Genomic DNA, 21,565 nt, shown 5'->3' with positions numbered 1-21,565 from the left:
TCTCCAAGATGATTCCAAATTCAAGTGGTCCTTTCCACAGTGCTGCATTATAGAACTTTTCATTGAGTACCACTTAGTCCTGGTACTTTGCTAGTCTTCATTCTGCCTTGGTAAGATCATTTTCACTTTGTCTGTTGTTACTTTCACTTTGGACAGATCCTCAGTGAGTTCCCCAGGAAGGATTCCTGCATAAAGTTCTCCCCAGTTTCCTCATCAATGAATACTAATGCAAAAAGCCTACCTTTTCTTTTCTGTAACATGTGTCTCTTCTGAGTGCTCCTGTTGTTCCTTGGCCATCAATTGTCCCTTTAGACTTTCTAGCTAGCTTCTGCTCCTAGTTGATGTGGAGAAAAAATTTTTAGTAGTTTGGTTATTTTGCCTAATTGTTTCCCCATTTTTTTCTGGCCTGTTGTATTTGTATTTTTCTCTGAGTTTGTGTTCCCCTCTGTTATCTTCTTTTTGCTATGGTTCAGACTGTCTCTTTACTTCAAGTCTGGTATCCTTCAGCTTTTTCCTAATCCATTGTAAGGATTTTATTCTCTTAGCTTCCTCTCCTGATTTGCTTTTGACACTTCCCTAACTGGAGTTCAGTCCATCTACAGAGGATTCTTTGGTCTTTGTTAATCTTTATAGAAATACTGTTTTTATAAAGTGAGTTTTTCAGCGCAAGACTCTCTAACAGATCTCGTGCGCTGTTCTCCATCAAGCCAAGGACAGCACTTTGTCATTAGAGTTCATTCTGTAAAAAATTATTCCACCTAAGAACGGCATCTGCTTCATAGAGCAATGTGACAACCTACTGTTGTCAGTGGTACTGTTGTGGATGATGGTTTGCCATGTGTGTCCAGTCCCATGTTCTTCCTAGCTAGGCATGGAATTTTGACCCAGTAGATTAGGTGCTTCTCTCTAAGCTGGACAGTTTGCTGTGTTTGCAAGCTATTTAGCCTCTCTACAGTCTTCTATCTTTCTACCCTTTAAAGGTGAATAGGGGAAGGACTTTTCATCAAATTAATTGAAAGAGAGATCTGTCTTTCAAGAGGAACTATTTTTGAAAGGGGAAACTTCGTTTTTAAATCAAGCTTTCTCTTACATTTTGAACTTCCTCAAACTCTGTCATGATTTTTGCAGTATAACAGCCATCTTTTTAAAAGTACTTTTAAGGGCAAAACCATCAAACAGGTTACTATAAAACACTACAAGGTCAGTGTCGCTTTATTTCTCCATAGGCTGATCTCTCAAGGAAGGGAATGGCATAGAGTATTGACTGGAAAAAAGACATGCAACTCTGTAAACAAAGTTTAAGCACTGCATTTACCAAAGAAAACTTCCACTTGGAACAGAGTCAGGCTTTTTTTAGTCATGCATTCCTAGCATTAGATAATTAGGTCAATATTTAGGGATCTGAATAAGTGTATCCTGGTATTTAAAAGTGCCAGAAATTCTCACCCTGGATAGAGATGGGAAAACATTTTAGTTTCCCTGCATCTTTTATACAGTTTTCTACAGATGGATTTAGTTACCTAGTGCTAGATATAAAGATCAAACAAAAAAAAGTTAAGGTATGTTAAATTAACATTAAAAAATGAGTAATGTAAAATATTTAAATCTGAGATTCACCAGTATGAATTTGCTTTGGGTTTTTTACTTAACATTCACCTCTTTAGTAATTCCTTCCTTTATAATGAGCACTAGAGTAGGACACTTGCTGGAAAGGGGAAGATTCATTAAGAAACATGAGAACTATTTGCAGTTAGTTCTAAGAAATTGCTTGGAAACACATCTTCTCTCTGTTTCTCTCTCACTGTCTCTGGTGAATATGTTTTTACATAAGCAGTGTCTGTTCACTCAAGGGAACATGTTTAGGGAAAGAAGCATCTTCAAACCTTCAGGGTACAATAATGTTGCAGATAGAGTTGGCCCACACAGTATTCACAATTTCATTGCCTAAATCAGCTGCTTCCTCTCTGGGTGTGTTGAGGCATAGAGTAGGGGCCTAGCTTAAGTGTCCAAGTCACCCATCAGCTCTCCCTCTCTCTGATTATATAGGTGTTCTGTAAGGACCTACTCAAAGCTCAGTGCCAAAAGTTGCACAGTCAACATTTCAACACCAGCCTCCCTGGAGAAGTGCTTTCTTAGACTGCTTTGGGCTGCTTTGATATGTCTCTTATATCTAGATCTGATCTGATAATGAAGAAGCATGTCAGAGAGGAAAATTCAGGTGCTGAAGGTTGGAAAGCTGTCCTGGAGAAAATCCTGTATAATACTTTCTTAACAAAGGAACAGGAGGTATGGTTATTCTGAAGAGTATAAAAGTTAGAAAAAAGAGGAATCTGTAAACTTCAGTCTCTGACAAATAGAGGAAGCTTCTTTGTTCTATACTTCACTTCCCAGAGAATCAACTAAGCTCCCTGAAACTCATTCTCATGACCTTTTAAAAATTAATAATTATGTCGTACAATTCTTTGAAATTATGCCATCAATTCAGAAATTCACATTAATTATTTCAAACTTTTAAAACGTTGACAGTCAAGGCAATATATGCAAACACTGGAAATATAATCATACTCATCTCAGGTATTATTTAATTTTTTACTTTGCCCTCCTCAAAAAAGAACAGATTTTTTATTCTATGACTGCTTGAAAGGTCATTAACTTTATTTGCAAGAAACAGTTTGAGGAGGAGAAGATTTATTATGTTGAAAAATAATTAATTGAAGCTGCCATGTAAGTTTTCCTGGATTCTACAAATATCTGCTAACTACCAGCTAAAATAATTCAAACATAAAGAAAATCCCACTTTTTTTCCTTTGAATCTAGACAATATTGTGAAAAAGTAAGAGTAAGGATGATACAAAAAATATAATTTATTAAACAAAATTTAAAAGGGATTTGATTAGTTATACATGAAACTACATCTTATGCTTTGTATTAGCAAGTTCAACATTTACACTAGATGGAATTGAAATTAAAAAATCATATTTGAAGTGATGAAATCAAATTTTCAGTCTGTCATCTGTCATATTAGCTGTAGAGACACATAGACTTAAAATATAGATATAATTTATCATGAAGATTTTAATCAAGTATTGTTATAAGAAACAATTATGCATACTTACCAGATTCTATAACCACCCTAGCCAAATTAGAAGTAATACAAAGAAGAACATCTTGGCTAATTTTTAATTTTAGACTCCTAATATCTACTCTGAACACTCTTTCCATTGTTGTACCAATGCTAATCAAACTTTAGTACCCTGAAAAATGTTAGGCTAAAGATAACTCAGCAAAGAAACACCACAGGAAAAGATTCATATAGAATTTTGATGATTTTTTTTGTAAATGAGTGCCTTCCCTTGCTGAGATGATGGAAGTAAGTTACAGGGAAGGGCGCAAGTGGAGTTTGCTGCTGCCAAGATTCCCCAAGTGGCTCTGCGTCCCTCCTCAAGGGTTAGTCACAGTTAAACACAACAGCTCATCAGGCAGGACCAAGAGCAACAACATCTATCCATAGAAAATGCTCCTATTGCCCCTAAAATACCTTAGGAAGAGCAGGATGGAGAGGAAAACTCTCTCTTGTCCTAAAAAATAAAGTGGTTGTAGCAGAGACAAGCTGGACCTGATAGACAAATCAATTCACTTGGGACAAGACGCTCATGACTCCCTTGGGAAAGGGCGATGGCTTTGGCAGCAGCCTGCATGGAAACACCAGAGGTAGAAAGGCAGGAGCAACCAGAGCATTGCCTCTTCCCCCATCAGCTGCCTCGCTTGGCTTAATGCATCCTTCCCCTTTGTCTGTCAATCCCTGTACCACCCTTTTGTTGTTCTCTGCCAGCCTGGGGGCTTGGAGAGCAGCTGCCCTGGTGTTCCCAGGGAGGCAGAGGCCCTGCAGAAGGGCCCTTGTGGTGCTGCTGGGAGGCTGCAAACCATCCCTGAGTAGCCATTGCCCCTACCCACACGGCCGGCAGCACACAGGGCAGCTCTCCCTCCCTGCCTCCTCAGCAGCAGAAAATGAACTGGGTCGGTGGCAGTCGGTGAGTGAAACTCTACAAAGCCAACAGAAACAGCTCCATGTTGTGTCAGTGTCCCTCACAGACTGGGCACTGCCATGGTGTGTTTAACAATCCTTATGCCCCCTCACAAACCAGGCACTGCCATGTTGTGTGTGGAGCCACAGTGTTCCCTCACAAACCGAGCACAGCCATGGTGTGTGTTTCAGGCCTCATTTCCCCTCACAAACTGGGCACAGTCATGGTGTGTGTTTCAGGCCTCACTTCCCCTCACAAAGTGGGCATAGCCATGGTGTTTGAGACCAAATGAATGTCTCTCCACAGAACAGTAGTACCACAGGGTGTGTGTTTCAGGCATGGTGTCCCCCCACAGACCAGCAGGCCCTGGGGTGTGACAGCCCCAGAGTCCCCTCCTGAGCCAGAGTGTGAGAAGGTGCAGGTACCCTCCCACCCCAGGCAAGGAGTCACATTTGGGCTCAGTGTCTCTCCAGACAGGGGCTGGATGAGGCCTTTCTCACACAAAAAGCTGTGGTTAGCATTTGGAGAAAAGGATGTACAGGTATTGAGATTCACTGAAAAAGTAAAGCATCACAAACTGAGTTGAAATTATAAAGAAAAAAAAGATAATGGTCTGGTTTTGCGGGTGTTGTGCCCTCTGCCAATCTATCCCGCAGATTTTGTCAGCCATTGGGAAGCAGCATTTTTGAGCACAGCTTTGTAAAGAGTCATCCAGACTCTATGCAGAATCAAACTAAAAGAACACCCTACCCATCTGGAAGTCTTCCCAGCAAACTGGGAATTTGTCTGAGTGTTGTCTCGGTGAAGCAGGAGGAAGAGAAAGTTTCAGTTGGGAAAAACCCCAAAACACCAACCCAAACTTTGTTCTACATACCCTCCATAAGAAAACCCAGTGTGTAGGAGGAGTATTGCACACATTTAGCAAATACAAACCAACCTGCTGCTTGCTATTGCTGGTAGTATCTGTCAGAGTTCCTCAGGTGAATCTGGGGTTTACATTTTAGGTGTCAGAAAAACTACACATCACTGGGGTTTCTCCCCACTGCAAGGGTGAATGTTATACCCATACATTTGGAAAGTTTGCTCTAACTTTAAGCAAGAGGTAATTCCAAGGGAATAGTCAGTATTTCTAACCCTCACAAAAAGTTGTAATCTTACTGACCTAAGGACTGCAGCCATGCTCACTCTGCTCATGGAACAGTGAACCCAACTTCCAGTTTTATGCACCAACCTCTATAGGTATTTCACATAAGACTATGTTTGACAGGCGAGATAAGTAGTTGGAGGTATAACTGTCTCCTGTATTGCACAAACAACAGCAACTTGCAGTGTCAATCTATTTTGCTTTCATTTTTTACAAAATGTCCCCAGTATTCTGGAAAATACCAAAAGGTAAAAGCTCATTTAGTGTTCCTTTGGTTTGTATACTAATATAGCTTTGTAGCTATTTGCAGCATGACAAAGAAAATTAGGAGAAGATAATATATTGACAAAGATTTCTTAAGTTTTAAGAAATTACAGATTGATGAAATGTGCATTAAAGTCAAACGACTAAAAACTTTTTCTGTTTCCTTTTTTCATGTTAAATGTGTTTGGTGACCTAATATTGAATGTGGTCCTATCCTTACTGGAGTAAACTAGGATCAGTCAGAATTACTTCAACAGAGATATGTTGACTTTACTACCTGAAGGTTTGACCTATTATAACATAACATATAGCATAACATTATGCTATAATATATTTGTGTCCTAACACAAATAGATAATATAAATATATTTGTGTCCTAAAACCTCTGAAGCATTGATGAGAAATTTAAGCCATGACTCAAGATTATACTTTTTCAATTGAAATAATAATTATTTGCATTTTTCAGAAGCAGAATCATATTAAAGCAAGAAAGGAGAAAACAAAAGGTAAACAGTTTCAGCCCTATTGGATTTTATGTTGTTATATAAAAGCTTTAGTGGGTTCACTTATGTAAAACTATCAAAGCTATTGGGGTGATATTCAAGACAGTAGATAAACAGTTACAGTGTGTTTCCCTGACTTTTAGGGGGAAAGTCTTGTTCTAGATTTACTAAACTGAATTACAGCAAGAAGAGGAAGGAGACAGAGAAGGTGTGAATGAATGAATGAATGAATTAATTAATTAATTAATGCATGCCTGGGCCCAATTTTGGTTTTGCTGGATTACTTCTGTTACCAGGTTGTGTTGGTATGTGGGGACACAAGGGATTGCATGAAGCCTCAGGTGATAACCACGTGGTCATCTGGCCTAACACACACATACACAGCCATTCTTCTGGGCCATGTAAAGGATGTTAGGCTCATTAAAGTCCTTTTTCTAGTATTTACAAAAGGAGGACAGCTTATTTGTGTTTTGAATCTGAAAGTGAAATAAGGGAATCAAACTTATCCCTGGCATAGTAGAAGACTTTTCAAACAGGAAAGATAAATAAAACAGCTATTAAAAATGGCTATAACCATAATAATATAAAAAATAAATTGAGTCAGTTTCCTCCTCAGCAGCAGGAAAGAGACAGTATAGGGAAGCTCCACCACTGAAGCTGATACCACCAAAACCCAGAGCAAGATTTTTTTTGTCTATATGCACAGGCATATAAAGGAAAAACAGGCTGACTGTATAGAGACAATTACTCATATTAAAACATTTACAAATAGGAATATGGGACCAAGAAGCAACTTGTCCTCATCACTTTCCCAGTTTCCTGGAGACCTAGGAGCTCTCTGTTTTCTCAAGGATTACTGGTCTAAGCCACATAATTTATATTATAACTGTGTAATTTGCTTCAGTGGAGAGGAGAAACAGGAAAAGACAAAATTGTTTTTAGTAATATAGTACTAAATTACTAAACACAGTGGTAATTTTCTAATTCCCATAATACAATTAGTAATATAGTAATTTAGAGGCGATGGGGAAAAATATATCTGGGACACTGAAGGGAAGTAGTTGCATTTTGGGGCTGTGGACACTAAAGTAACGTGAATTTTAAAGTGTTGATTTGTACACAGGATGATTTTACCTTACTGAAGATATTCATCTTAACTGAAGAACAGATATTTTCCAAAGATAAAATCATCCTAGAAAGATAAAGATAATAATAAATTATACTAAAAATTATTTAGCAATGAACATGTTAAGTATGTTAGTTACATATAACCTGCAATCATGAGAGGAATTACATTTCAGAAGAAAATCCAATGCTATTTTTTGTTTTGGCATAGCCTTCAGTTTTCAATATCCTTCTCTTGTTTAGAAAAAAACCAGAAACTTACTGGGTTTATTTATCCATCTGCTGTACTTAATAATTTTAGGATGATTACAAATAGTCTTTGCAAAATGGAGGAGTTTGTTTCCTATATTATTGTCCTGAGATATTCAAAGTGTCAGTCATATGTCTTTTTAGTCCTTGTAACAAAAATTCTTTCTGAATTCCTAATCTTAGAAACTTTTCTTTTTTACTTTTTCCTTTCTTTTTTATTTTTTTTTGTCAGAAGACTATTTTCTTTGTCAAGAGAGACAAATTTGGACAACAGTAAACTCTTTGTGTCATTATAGATGGCACATCTGGTGCATGTAATCTCGCTGATTTGTTTGGTTATCTTATATGCTTCCTGAAAAGTGCCTTTAAATTTTTTTAGGTCTTTGTCCTTGCCACATTTGGTATCTTTTATTTTAAGAAGTATTTTTAGTGGTTGTAAACAAAGTTTGAGAAACGAGCATTTAAGGACTAAATTTTTGGCATCAAGACAACAGTGATTTATTTTGAATATGAATATTATATTTGAATTCTTTTTCAAGGCAATAAAAAATAAGAGTAAATGGGGCATGAGAATTCAGAGATACTTAATATTTTTATATTAGGAATAGTTTGCTAAATCTTGCTTGCCAATTTCAAAAGAATTACCTGTACTGGTAATTTGTTGTTGAAGCTTCTGTCAAAAACTTATTCTCTCCTTTAAAAAACTAAGGAATATTTTGAAAGAAAGAAACTTAAGTCAAAAATGAAGGTCCTGGAAGTATCATCTCCTAAGAGTTCAGCAGTCAGTTTGGATCTTCTTAATCTGTATGTGGTTAACCAGATATCAATCAAAAAAGACAACACTGGTGAGTTTTGGGTATTCTGACTTCTCATAATTAATTGTTCTTAACTATTACTGCTGTTATTTTAGTTCTTGTCCTTCCATTTACAACTTAACCTTCAAATAAGTGTTGTTTTATTTTTAAAATAAAAAAATATATGAAAATTCAAAAATGATGACTGAATAAAAAGGGCATAGGAGGAATCAAATAACCTTGGCTCCTGCCTACTTCACCTTTAAAGCCTTGTGCAGTGTCCTGGTTCCAGGCCAGGCCAGGGTTAATGTTTGCAGTAGCCAGGACAGGCGTGGCAAGGACCGTGAGGTGATTCTGCACCTCCTCACGTCGTGCACAGGGGGCCGCAGGGGAAGGAGTCCCGTCCGGTGGGGTAATGGAAGGGAGTGGCCAGGGAACGTTGTGCTCCCTGTGGTGAGCACCTACCTGTGAATCATCACTCTGTTATTAATATCCTTTCTTATTTCATTGCTGTTTCCAGTAAATGGTTCTTATCTCAAGCCATGATATTTACCTTTTGTGCCTCCAATTCTCCTCTCCATCTTTCTGCAGAGTGACAGGGAGACGGAGAAGGAAAGGGAGTGGGAGATGGAAAGGAGAGAGAAGGGAGAGGGAGCGAGTGGCACATGGTTTGAAGTGTTTCAGTGCGAACATAAATTGGAGAATACTATTTCTAAACAACTACACACACTTTCTACCTCCCCCATTCTATTCATTAACTTTACCCCACATCCATTTCTTTTCCTCTTTGCTCTTGAATGTGTCCATTTCCCATCTACTTCCTTTTTCATAACTTTGGGGGCATTTGGAATAGTCTTATAAGTTCTACCCAGATTATCTTTCCTAAAATCCATTATTAAACTTCTGGAGAAACATCACTAAAACTTGAGTCATAGCTCTTTAAATGTAGATGTGGTACTTAAGGATAAGGTTTAATGGTGGACTTGGCAGTGCTGGTTTAATGGTTGAATTCAAAGATCTTAAAGGTCTTCTTCAATCTAGACAAGTTATGTTTCTATGATTCTTGTCATCTGTGACATATTCATAAACCAGATTATGGAACATTTTTTGTCCTATGCTCAGAAGAATAGAAGGTGACTGAGGAAAGCAACAGAACCTGTACACACACGGTGGCTGATTAAAATTATAAATAATTTTATACTATTGTGCCATTTAGAATAGAGTTTTTGTATTGTTAACAGCTAAGAAAGAAACAAATATGACTTTAAATGGATTAAGAAATCTAAACCAACAGCTTTTGTACTCTAATGAAAATTCAGGAACCTCAAAGCTTTCTCCAAGCCCAGTAATGACATACCAAATCCATTCATTGCAGAGAACATGCGGAAGCCTGTCCACATTGATATCACTGAAGATGAAAAAAAACCTATCAGGAGACATAACTTGGAGCTTCCCATGTCACCCCTACGAACACAACACAAGTCAAACTTAGACGTTCTCCAGAGCAGGTACTTGTATAAAATAGGCAAGAGTTATACAACAGTGTGACAGTGAAGGTCTGGGAGAGGAACTTCATGATAGTTTTAACATACCATTGTAAACAGGGAAGTTTCACAGCCACTTCTGTCATTCCAGTGATACTCTTACTGTGGGAGAGTAATTAATAAATTCTAAATAAAAAACTGCACATGAAATTGTCTGTACATACACTAAGTTTATCTCAAGGAGCAAGTTATTCAAAAAGTATTACCCACTTAATTGTTTTCCCATCCAGCTTTGGACACCCTAAAATTGCCAACGCACAGACAGGCTGCTCATAACTACCTAAGAATCAAGCTGTTTTAAGATGTATTGGAAAATATTCATAAGTTATTTTGAAATTAATACTCAGAATATTTTAATCTTTTGGATCTTGTATTTCATAGGCTGTTTTAATTCATTTTAAAAGGTTACAAAAGCAAGTTTTGGACAGCAGAAGACAGCATCTCTCAGAAAAAGTAAAATACCAACATAATGTAAGTTTATTGTTCTTTTGATATAAGACTCAAAATGTGCAGTAATTACTGTATTTTTAAGTGATTTTTCAAAGAGAGGCCAAATCTCATGGATACTGAAACACATGAAGTCTTCTTTCTCTTTAGGACTATATTGATAAATTATTTTCCTGCTACAACTTACATATTTATTGAAAAAAAAGCTAAAAATGTATTTATATCCATCTCTTCTCAGGATAACATTTGTGTGCATGCTTCAGATTAAGTAGGTACTTACATATTTCCCTGAAATAAGACCTTATTGCCTTAAGCTTTTCATGAAAAGTCATATCAGAACAGAAAATTTTCTCTTCTTTGTGGTTTATGTGCAGAGATGTAAAAGATTTGGAATGGCTTGATTACTTTGAACTTTATGCTTAAATCAAATCAATTTTAGATAAATAAAATATCTCTTTGTTATGTTTTGTCTAGCTGTCACAAGGAACAGAATTACGCTGTCTTGATTCTAGTATGGAAAATGAAGACAACATGGCAAGAGTTTTTAGTGCTTGTCCATTTTCCTCCTCTGGTTATCAGTTCTCTAACTGTACACAACTTTCAGAAGAAAATTTCAACACAAACCTAATGGGCAACATTTGGGAAAAGACCTATGAAAAGAAGCTGCAAAACCAGGTTTGGTTAATATTTTACTTCCACTTAATTATTTTAAACTAACTTTCATTTATTTGGTGTGTAAAACTTGTGTAATAGTAATGGTAATTATGACTGATCAACATTTTTTGTAGGCTGGTGGTAATGAATATTCTGTATATATAAATATATTTATTTTATTGTTCTGAAATGAGCTCAGCCTGAGCTTTTGTTCACTGAGTTCTCAGTGTTGCTGATATCTACAGAGAGAGAATTAGTCACATACTGGTGGCTTTTTTTCTTCCTGGCTTGTAAATTTATATAAAGAAAACTGAAATATATTATAGTTAAAAATACAGCTTTCTTAAACATACAGTTAGTGTAACTGGATGTTTCATGAATACAGGTGATTCCATGACATAATTTTTTATCTTTTAATGTCTCAGTGAATAACATAGCTCTTACAGTATTCTCAGTGCTCTGCTGTTTAACTCCTTACTTTTAAGAAACAATAGAAAGTTATTTGTTCTGATGCATGTTACTTTTTTTTCTTTTTGTTAACTTTGTGATACTTAAAAAAAATCATCCTTAGAAAAGTGATAGAAAATATAATATTGTTTATTTTTAATATATTATTAACTGGAAATAATAAAACAAATTCTATGTGTTTCACCAGTGGTATTCTGAAGTCTTGAGGTAAGTGAGGAAGGAATGCTCCAGGAGTTGGGGAGATGACGAGTTGTTCAGGGAATGAGTAGGCCAAAACCCACAGGAAGCTGACCTGAAGAACAAAGAAGCCCAACTAATATGTTTTCAAAACACAAGAACAATACACCCCTATGTGCAAGAGAATTATTAGATTTCAGAGGCCAGTTTGGCTGAATCAGGGAACTCCTGACTGAGGTCAAATGCAAAGAGAAAATGTACAAGGAGGGATGGGCAACCCAGGAAGAAGACAGGAGTATCCCCTCTGCTTGGAGGGGTGGCATTAGGATGGTCAGAGCTGAAAATCATAATGGGTGAGAACAGCAGACTGCTGTAGGTACGTCACTACAGGAAGACTTCTGTAGGTATGTCATCAAAGAAAGGAAACCAAGGAAAATGCTGTCCACTGCTAAATAGAGTTGAGACCTAGTGACAAGGACATGGAAAAGCCTGAGGTACTCAAAAACTACTTTGCTTCAAGCTTTTCAGACAAGATCTGCTCTCTGTCTCATCTTAAAATGCAGTCAAGAGTTGTGGGGAGTTGTATGGAACAGCAGGGAAGGAACAGGTTAAAGAATCCTCAGTAACCTGGATATATAGAAATATATGAGACTGGACAGAGTCCAACCCAGTATATTCAGGGTGTTGGATGACACCACTGCAAGGCAGATATTTATCATCCTTGTAAGACTGTGGTGATCACAGCTTCCCAGTGAGAAGAAATACACAAATATTATGTCCATCTGCAAAAACATAAGCATGATTTGGGGAAACATCATCTCTGTCCGTGGAAGGATTAATTTGCCAGAGGCAATTCCAAGGTACATAAGGAACAAGAAGGTGTCTGCAAACAGCCGTCAGATTTTCCAAGGTCATACTCTACCTGCTGGACCCAATTGCTTTCTATGATGGAATTAGTAACTCTAGGAATTAGAGAGAACAGCAGGCATTATTTACCTTGACTTTAGGAAGGCTTTTGACAAAGTTTCCCATGGGATTCTAGTAGCCAAAATGGGTAGCTATGAATCAGATGAATGGACAATAGGATGAGAAAAAACTGTTACTGTCATGCTCAAAGTAGTTATCTGTTGGCTAAAGTTTGTTTGGCAACAGTTGGGCTGTAAGGAGGTTTGAGCTTCTGCTATAAAGATATAAAGAAATAAAAATAATGGGAAAATATGTATATCTTTGGAAACTCAAGCTGAAAGTTTTAAAGACTGTAACAATTATGTATATTCACAGTTTGACAGCTTCTACTGTTTTCTCAGCCAGGAAACAGCTTTGATCAAGACCCTTGGAATACAAAACCTCCAACCCAGGGTATTTTCAGGAAGTCTGATACAGTGTCTCAGGAACTGCTGTTCAAGCCGTTTGATAGGTAGGCAGTGATTTTACATTAATGATGAAAATAACAGTCAAGTTTAATTAAGAAAAACACTAAAATAATCTGAATCTTATTGTTACTTGGCTTTTTCACTGACTGTTTTTCAAATAGAAATTGAGATCAAATGGAAATACTAAACATACAAAGCTATTTAAATTTGCTTAAAAGCAGCACAGTCTGAATTTTGGGTAGGCACTTGGAACCATGACCTATTTTTTGCAATGTCACAGACAGTTATAGTGTTGCTGAATTCACCTAGAATGATAGCACAGATTTACTAAGAGGCCATGAGAAGGGTGAAGCTTCTGCAGGGTGAAGCTGGCCCAAGTGTTATTAGTTCAGGGCACTATTGGAAGTGCTTTTCTGATGATCTTGATGCAATAGCAATTGAGCATCTGTACCTACATTATTAATACAAGGGATTCCAGGAACAAAGCATTTTCTTTCCTCCTCTTTCATATGTGATCCTACTACAGCTTTCTTTTTTTCCCTGTAACTGATTCAATGATACTTTCTATGAGAATATACACTTTGTTTTTAAAATAATGGATAGAAATTAAGAATATATTTCTTTTTGTATGTGCTGATCTTTCAAATCACAGGTGGTTTAGGGCCAGACTCATTTGTACTGAACACTTTATTTTATTTTCTTTTAAGAGACTCTCCCTTGGACCTAGAGGTCTTACACAGCCAACCTTACTTTACTCTTTCTATTCCATAAGTCTGCCATTTGGTTGAAAGTTCCTGTCCATCTCTGGTTTAGGCTAGATAGAGGCATAAAAAGGCCATACATTATTTTGCTGTTCCTGAAGTGCCTGCAGCCTGTTTGCTTGGGGAGTCATGTGACCCACAAACTCACTGGACAAATAATAACTAAACACATCAGCCACCTTAACTTCCACTCTTCTTGTAGATTCTCCTGGCTTTCTCCAGCAAAACCTAAAGTGAGCATAGAGTTCACTTTGCTGAGTGAATTCCTAAGTAATATATTTACATGGAGCCCTATATAACCTTATCTCACCTACATCTCTCATTTCTCCACCAGCTATCAGGCCTACACACATCTGCTTATGCTACATCCTCTCATCTTCTACCCATTCATAGGTCACTAACAACATCTCCTTTCCAACTGCTCTGCAAATTTCTTTCATTCTATTCTCCGTGTTTTGTTCTCATCCATTGTAGCCATAAATTCTTGCACCTCAGGAGATCACAATTCTTTTGTGAAGGGAGTTTCTTTCACTGTATGTGAAAAGTAGAGTATAAATTTATACAATTGTTTAATGTAACATACTGACAATATAATCAATATGCATAATTCTGAGAGCTGTGGAACCTCAATGTTATTAAATATTAATTGAAAGTTTTCATGTCATATTTCCTCATCTACTCTTAAATTTTACTTTGTATTACAAAATATTCAGCTGGAGTTGATAAAGACTCTCTGAATTGCTTCACAAAATAGTTTTGTCTTCCTCATGTAGACCTATCCAAGTATCTTCAGGAATAAACTCTAGTGTGTTTAGCCTTCTAAAACTGTCTCAGTGATGTTTCTGTAAGTACAGGAAACTAGTTCCTCATTTAAGTTCCATAGAATCTTTATCCAATTCCAAGTATTTGCTGAACAAACACCACAGGTGTTTTCTCCAGTAAGAGTTTTCTGTACTACATTTCAGTTTTCAAGTTCTATTGATAGCTTTGCTCAGAACATTTTAAAGGAAGGCTTTTTTTAAAGGGCTTTTTTTGAATGGCCTTTTTTGCCAGATCTCTGTCCTTCAGAAGAATCTCATCTTTTTGCTCAGAGTTTCTGAAAGGTCAGTCAGCAGATCCAGCCTGGAAACTAGTCAGTGAAAATGCTAGATTAAGAGCCAAGTAAGTGTAAGCACGATAGCTTTCATGTCCATGATGCTCACATGATAAAATCTTCAAAACCACTGCTCTCAGAAGTGGAGTAGGGAAGTAGGGTAACAAAATGTCTGACTGACCTCCTGACACTGGAACAGAAAAATTCTGTGCTGAATCAGGATTACTGATTTCAAGTACAAATGAAAGTCACTTGTTATGGGTTTTCAGTATGGAAGAGAAATATAGTCTTAAGCAAACTACTTTTATGAATGGAAGAAACTATCTTCTTCTTTATTTATTTTCCTCCCATTTTCTTTTTCTCCCTGAAGTGGCTGCCTTTGGTCAGCTGGTGGAGCAGCAGTGACATACTGTGGCTGATTTTATAAATCACAGTTCCCTGTCCAGGAGGATGTGCCTCATGGCTTTGTATATTTGGAGACATGAAGAAATAGAACCTCTTTTAAATCAATCTTACTATAAAGTAGATATAAAACATAATAAAATACACAGTTTTTAAGTTGAAATACTGTATATTTAGGAAAAAATCAAATGTAATGAGCAGTAAAGTTTTTGAGATTTTTATCATCAAGTTACCATAAAGTGTTACATTGAGTCTTTTGCTTATTTGTGTACTCAGAAAAATGTTTTTTTCTTTTCTCCTCCTGTTACACCTCATTGCCTACCTCCAGGCCAGACTGCATGAATTCTTCCAGGAAAAATCCAGTGATAATAGCCAGTAATGAATCAGACAACTGTGAAGGAAAACAAGAACCAATATTTGGTGTTGTGAAAGAAATTGCAGAACTAAAAGGTCCCCAAGATGGAAGTGGTTGTTCCTTTCTGGCACTATTTGAAGACAAGACTCAACCAATCCATAATAATCCTTCCACAAAGCATTTTAATTCTTTTTCTAACCAAAGCAACACTGATGTTTTTTTCACTGATCCTGATGTTAGAAATCAAATTACCAACAGAAATTATTCTTATGATACTGAAAGGGTTTATCCTGCAATCAATGCAAAAGAAAATTCAGTAGACAGACACCTTGAGGGCATTTTCACCGCTCCAGAAGAGATTTTCCTTAAAAGTAACAATGCGTCAAGTACAAGCTATGAGGAAACCAGTAGACTTCATAAAACCCACCTGCAGAAATGCCATGAGGGACAGCACTACTTCATACCCTGTGAAATGAAAGGAAAAAGAGCAAACCTTGAAAAAATTGGTGTGTGTCACATTTTACAGACATATATTCTGAGTCTTATTCTCCTTTTAAAGACATATGTTCTTATAACCAGAGATGTGTCTGCCCTGACTGAAAACGTCATGAATCTTCAGAATGCAGTCACATAATTTTAAATCCAACTATTTAAATTATTTTTAAAACTTTTCAGAAACTTTTATATTCAAATTGCATTTATTCTATTGCATTTCAAAATCAAGGTTTGCTTTTTTTCAATTTTAGAGACATTTGCTTATCACCATGATCAGCAGAATGGCCTAAAGGAGAATGTGCAGAATTCTTCAAGAAAAAAAAGGTGAGTGTCATGGAAACTACTAATCTATTAGCCAGAAATAATTGCAAAGACCTTGCTGAATTGGAGAAATCATGCTAAGAGCACAGGATGGCAAAATTCTAAACAGTATTACTGAGGACTCAAGTTTCCTCCGTGAGAATAGTACTGTACAACGTGAATGAATTTATGTGCAGATAAGCCCATTATACTTCTGTGTATCTGCCCATAATAAGTATACAGAAATACTTCATGGGACAGTTTGGAGTTCCTGAAATTCAGCTGTTGATCTGGCTTGTCCTCTAAAATACTCTGTCTCATTCCATTGGCTACAGAGGAAGTGTCTCCCATGTGCTGAGTGCTCTGTGTTTTCCTAAAGACTTGTTTTTCAAAGATTGATACATAGCACCTTCCATTTTACAAAACATCTTCTGCCATTGCTTTGACTCCATTTTTTTTTGACTCCTTCAACAGAAATTAAGTTTATGAAAAACATATTCTTGGTGTTAAATCTCAGGTTCAGAGATAAGTCCAGTGATCTCAGTAGTGGAGAGCATTTAATGGTTACTGAAGACAAAATAAAAATTGAAAAGTCACCAGTAAGGGCTTTAATGCAGAAAGAAAATAAAAATACTGGGGGAAAATAACTTACCATAGAACTTTGTGTTTGCATTCCTCAGTGATGACAAGCCTGTGAAAGAAACAGCCTGGAATCAGAACCATCTCTTTATATTTGAAGAGGTAACTTTAAGAAATATTTATTTTTTGCCAAACTCACTTGCATGATTCATTTGATATGGAGAAAGATTGTCCACAACAGTTAGAGACTGAATATAGCTTTACTGAATTAACTGCTGTGGAAGCTTCTTTTCCATCATGGAATTCAGAAAGAACTGCTGCTAGTGATGTGGTTCAGCTCTTCTAGGTCCACAGTAGACATGGTTTCATTAACACCTCAGCTGATGCCTGAAAGATGTTGTATAAGCTACCCATCAACACTTAGGATCAGATTTTGCTGGCAATGCCTGGACATTATATGCAGGATGCTTCTGTGTTATAAAGGAGCTTTGTGCCAGTATACATATAAAAACTGTTTCAGACATCTTGCCTGTAGAAGCCACATATGGTACTACTCAGGGGTAAAAATACCTCTTAAATAATTTGTGGTACAGTGCAGTAATTCCTTTATGTAAATACAGAAACTGAATGTTCCTCTCTTAACCTGAGATGCTAATCCAGCTGAACCCTCACTATTAATATGTTATTATTTTTAACAGTTCACAACAGCACAAGAGGAAAGGTATAAGTTTGGAATGAGTTCATATCTTCATGAGATGGAGATGGGTTAGTACTATTTCAACATTATCACTTACATGTGAAAATGAAACAGCTACTTTTAAAGCCAGGGAGAATGATCTTTTTGGGATGTTAGCTTTGATGAGGGCTTGTATTTCTGATTCACAGAGCAATGTAAAAAGGCAACTAGCATTATCAGGTAACTAAGAATTAGCTGGTTTTGTTTTTCCTTGAAGAGATATTCTCTTCCACTAGACTATATGCTGTCACTCCACATGTGGACAGAGGGAGCAGAGTAAGCTAGGCAATCCTACATCCTTCCTAGTCTCTCAGTAGCTGTAGGGTCAGCTGTGCTGGCTCCATTTCACACCAGAAGATCTCTCAGGGGCCTCCAAGAGAGAAATATGTAATGGCAGCCACTGTGCACATGGAGTCTGCTGTGTTCTCTCGCAGGCTGTGCTCTGCAGAGTCACTCCTCCTTTTGAGTAGCACAGTTCTGCTGCTGACTAACAGCACAGCTGAGGCTTTGGGGAACCAATCTCACAAGCTCTGTTGTGTTGACCTGAGAAGGACTGGCTATTGCTAAGAACTAGATTCACCTTGCTAACATCTTGTTCTTTAAATAGTGTCTTAAAACTGCATCAGAAATGGTAATGTTTAATTCTAAGTGCTGTACTTAAGAGTTGGATCTTTGGGGAATGTTTGGTGAGTAACCTTTCTTTCTTTTTTATCTAATTTTTCAAGGTGTGGAGTCACCACTCAGCAGCCTGTCTCACAGTTATTCCCCAAGGCAGACTGAGAGCTATTTGAGCTCTAGTCCTGACACAGTGAGTAAACCCTTGTAGGCTGGCTTTATTTGAATCATGTCTTTATGCTCGCGTGCCATAGGTGGATGTAGCTGGAATACCATTTTGTTTTGTATGAGATAACTTCACATGTCATGAGAACAATAAATTATTAGCTGTAAGTCTTCCTAAGTAGTTTGACAGACATGTGGTCTGTTCTCTTGATAATGACTGGCCTTGTGGAATTACAGTAGCATGACTGTGGGAAGATGCTAAGTAACATTCTATGCTCTTCCTGTTTGTATAGCTGCCTTAGATTACATGCCTGTAAAGCAGAATGATTTGACACACTGTGTTTTCAGTCACTCTTGAACACAAATGTGCCATGGTGTAAGAGTCTAAATTGCATGTGAGAGTGAAGGTCTGCCTTGGCCACCTTTGCTTCACCAAGAGCCAGAGGTACATCCTTGGAGAAGGAATGAAAAAACCTGCAAACAACCAAAAGCAGACAGTTCTGGCCTTTCTGTTTATTTCACTTAGTTATTAGCAAGTCACTACTTTAGTCTTTAGTTACTGAACTATTTGAACAGTTACAATTGCACCATTCTGTTCAAACAGTCTGAAGAAGAAGAGACGGCCAAGAAGAAGGAATATCAGTATGAACAGTTCTTGAAGGCACATGATGCCGCCCTATTCTCGGCCTCAGCAAGCAGAGAGGCTCCCAAGAGCTCTCACACACTAAGTGTGGGTATGCAGCCCAGCAGTACTTTGGCTAGAGAAAACACAAACAATCTTCAGGAGAAAAACTTTATTTTTTGTGCCACAGAGGTAGAAAATAAAACCCACACAGCCTTGTCACAGGGTGCATCACACCGTGCTCCTAAGAGGGATCCTGTCACTCGCAGCACCAGGTGCGATGTTTGGTCACAGACCGAGGGCTGTGTGACAGAAGTAGAGAAGGTGGATGTGGGCACCCAGTGTGGCACCTTGAGGGTGTGCAGCTGTGGGGGATCCCTCCCCGCTGCCCGCAGCCCGGGCGGGGTTCGTGCACTCAGCACTGCCGGCACTGCAGGAGAGCACGAACGGCCAGTGCAGGAGGTGCCGCAGCCCGCGGGCACCGGCAGCGCAGCTGGGACAGACGCCCTCTCCTCGGAGACAGAGTACCTCAGTTTGGCTGGCAGAAGGACTCTAGAGGTGCTGAACTACATTGATAAAATGAAGGAGAGAAATATGCAGTGATCAACTATGGCACATAAAGGACACAATAATTTTGTCCTGTCCCCAGTGTATTTCATTCAATTGGCATATTCTGATTTTTCTAGCATGGTTCGCCAAAGAATATTTTTGCTGTTTGTTTGCTTTAACTATCAGTAATTATGGGTTTCTGTCTACCTACTGCTATCTCAAAGTATGGGTTTCTATAAATATCCAACTATTAACAAAGGATTTTACAGTAGCCTAGTAAATACAAATGTTAGGAATTATATTGGTTTCCTCACCATATAGGATTCTGTAGTTTGGAATTGATTGACTATGTTTATTTTAACGTAATGGAAAGATGTTGTTCTACTTCAAAAGATATTTAGTGTGGCTCTGAGTTCAGAGCCATTGTCTGATTCTCACCCATTTTAACAGAAAAACTTGCCTTTGTCATGTGTTCATACTAAACACAAAAATGGGAAACAACAGAAAATATACATCTGCACACATAGAATGGAATGTAATTTTAAAAGTGCTAATTTATTACATTTTTTAAAAATGTTCAATTTTCCTTCCACAGCAGATCCATTCATTCATTTTCTGGCTGTTAATCTAAAAAATATTTCATGTGTTCCTGCATTCTGTCTGCAAATTAAAAATCTGAATTACTTGCCTCTTCATTTCAGTATTTGTATAAAGCTACAAATCACAATAAAAGTTTCTGTTAATATTGTTTCTAGGTTATATTCATGCCTTCTAAAAAGGCCTTTACCTCATGGTAAAGGGGTCAGGGAGACTCACTGTTACTAACATGAACTTACAGATCCATGCACCTTCACTGCTATATAGATATCTCTCTGTCTTAACTGTGTGTGTATGTGTATGTGTATATATATATAAAAAACCTGTGTAAATATATCTATATACATATGCCTATGTATATATATAAATGCCTGTGCTGGCACTAGCCAGCTGGCTGCATGCAGGGTGCCTCTTCTTCACAAAATGGGTGTTGCACTCTATTAGGAACGGCGAAGCAGTACGACATAGACTCTCTAGCTGGGTTATACAAGAGAGCAAGTTTTATTATTCCCAATCTTCATTTATATGCAGGTACGAGAAGGTCTAAGAGGTAAAACTCTCATCGGTCATGAAACCAACACATCACTATTATTGGACAATTGGGTACACCACCTCTTGACCTTTTCTTGCAAGAAAACAACAGGGATCCAAACAACACGTGCAAAGGTTGTCGTCCTTCTCCAAGGACTGTTTGGATTCCTCCTTATGATTTCTCAGACCAGAGTGAGAGCCTTGTGTGATTTAGTTTCACACAGACTCTGTGCTCCCTGCCTGTAGCATCCATAAATGGGCTTGGGCAAAAGCTACACTGGAGACTTCCTTAAACAGAAAAGGAGATTTGCCTCTATAGGGTTAATATATTGTGCTTTTCTCTTGGAGTCTGCTGTTAAAAGATTCACTGCCCTTATTCCCACCAGGTCAGGGTTTTTTCTGTTTTGTGGAAGAGGTGTCACCCAGCCTGGATGGGACTCGTCACCATTCTTTGTCTCTGTTCTCACCATTGAACTAGTGGCTGCTTTTGCTGCTGCATTTTATTTTTGATGCTAAGAGCCATTTTTAAAAGAAGGTCTACATTGCTCAAGAGTTTGCAGGTTTATGGCTGTGCTATTTTAAAAAATAGCAGCTCAGAAATTTCAGTGGACTTGGAAGAAAATAGCATTGTCTTTTATATGTATAAATTGCATACATAAGAAGTGGTTTGCACAGGTAGACACTTAAACTGTGTAACTATCACTTAGCCAATTCACTGCCTGCTTCCTAAGGCTTGACATAAGCAGATTTTCTTTTTTAGGTTGCCTCAATTTATTGTCAAAGCAAACTCCCTAGTAATTTTTTTTCAAGCTGCAATATTCATCTTCTTCACAGGAGATATAATTTATTTGAATAACAGCTATGATTTTCTGACAGCTCAGCTTTTACCAGTGGTTTCTAAAGCATAGTTTTTCACTCAGTATGACGAAGTTAATTCAGATTGTGCCACACCAGCAGCAGCCCATGCTGCCTTGAATGTTGCTATCCCAACAGACCCT

At 37.6% G+C, this 21,565-nt stretch overlaps 1 protein-coding gene across 1 annotated transcript; it reads left to right on the top strand.

The window, feature by feature from the left end:
* The first annotated feature begins 5,904 nt into the window (after positions 1-5,904).
* C1AH12orf40 (chromosome 1A C12orf40 homolog) lies at positions 5,905-20,048 on the top strand. Its single transcript, XM_033514309.1, has 12 exons — positions 5,905-5,939; positions 8,020-8,155; positions 9,480-9,612; positions 10,053-10,119; positions 10,570-10,770; positions 12,702-12,811; positions 15,352-15,884; positions 16,125-16,197; positions 16,854-16,914; positions 17,451-17,517; positions 18,214-18,296; positions 18,873-20,048. Exons 2-12 carry the CDS (start codon positions 8,053-8,055, stop codon positions 19,491-19,493), a joined length of 2,052 nt encoding a protein of 683 aa, XP_033370200.1. The 5' UTR covers positions 5,905-5,939; positions 8,020-8,052; the 3' UTR covers positions 19,494-20,048.
* Positions 20,049-21,565: the final 1,517 nt, after the last annotated feature.

The sequence above is a fragment of the Parus major genome, chromosome 1A (assembly GCF_001522545.3).
Source record: "Parus major isolate Abel chromosome 1A, Parus_major1.1, whole genome shotgun sequence".
Classification (NCBI taxonomy): domain Eukaryota; kingdom Metazoa; phylum Chordata; class Aves; order Passeriformes; family Paridae; genus Parus; species Parus major.
The sequence above is the reverse complement of the archived record's forward strand: the minus strand, read 5'-3'. Positions and strand labels throughout refer to the sequence as shown.

Bases quoted from the DNA above. Each gene is read 5' to 3' on its own strand.
- C1AH12orf40 (XM_033514309.1), top strand. From the start codon at position 8,053: ATGAAGGTCCTGGAAGTATCATCTCCTAAGAGTTCAGCAGTCAGTTTG. The intron at 12,812-15,351 runs GTAGGCAGTGAT...GCCTACCTCCAG, and splicing joins CTGTTCAAGCCGTTTGATAG to GCCAGACTGCATGAATTCTT. The intron at 17,518-18,213 runs GTTAGTACTATT...TAATTTTTCAAG, and splicing joins TCTTCATGAGATGGAGATGG to GTGTGGAGTCACCACTCAGC.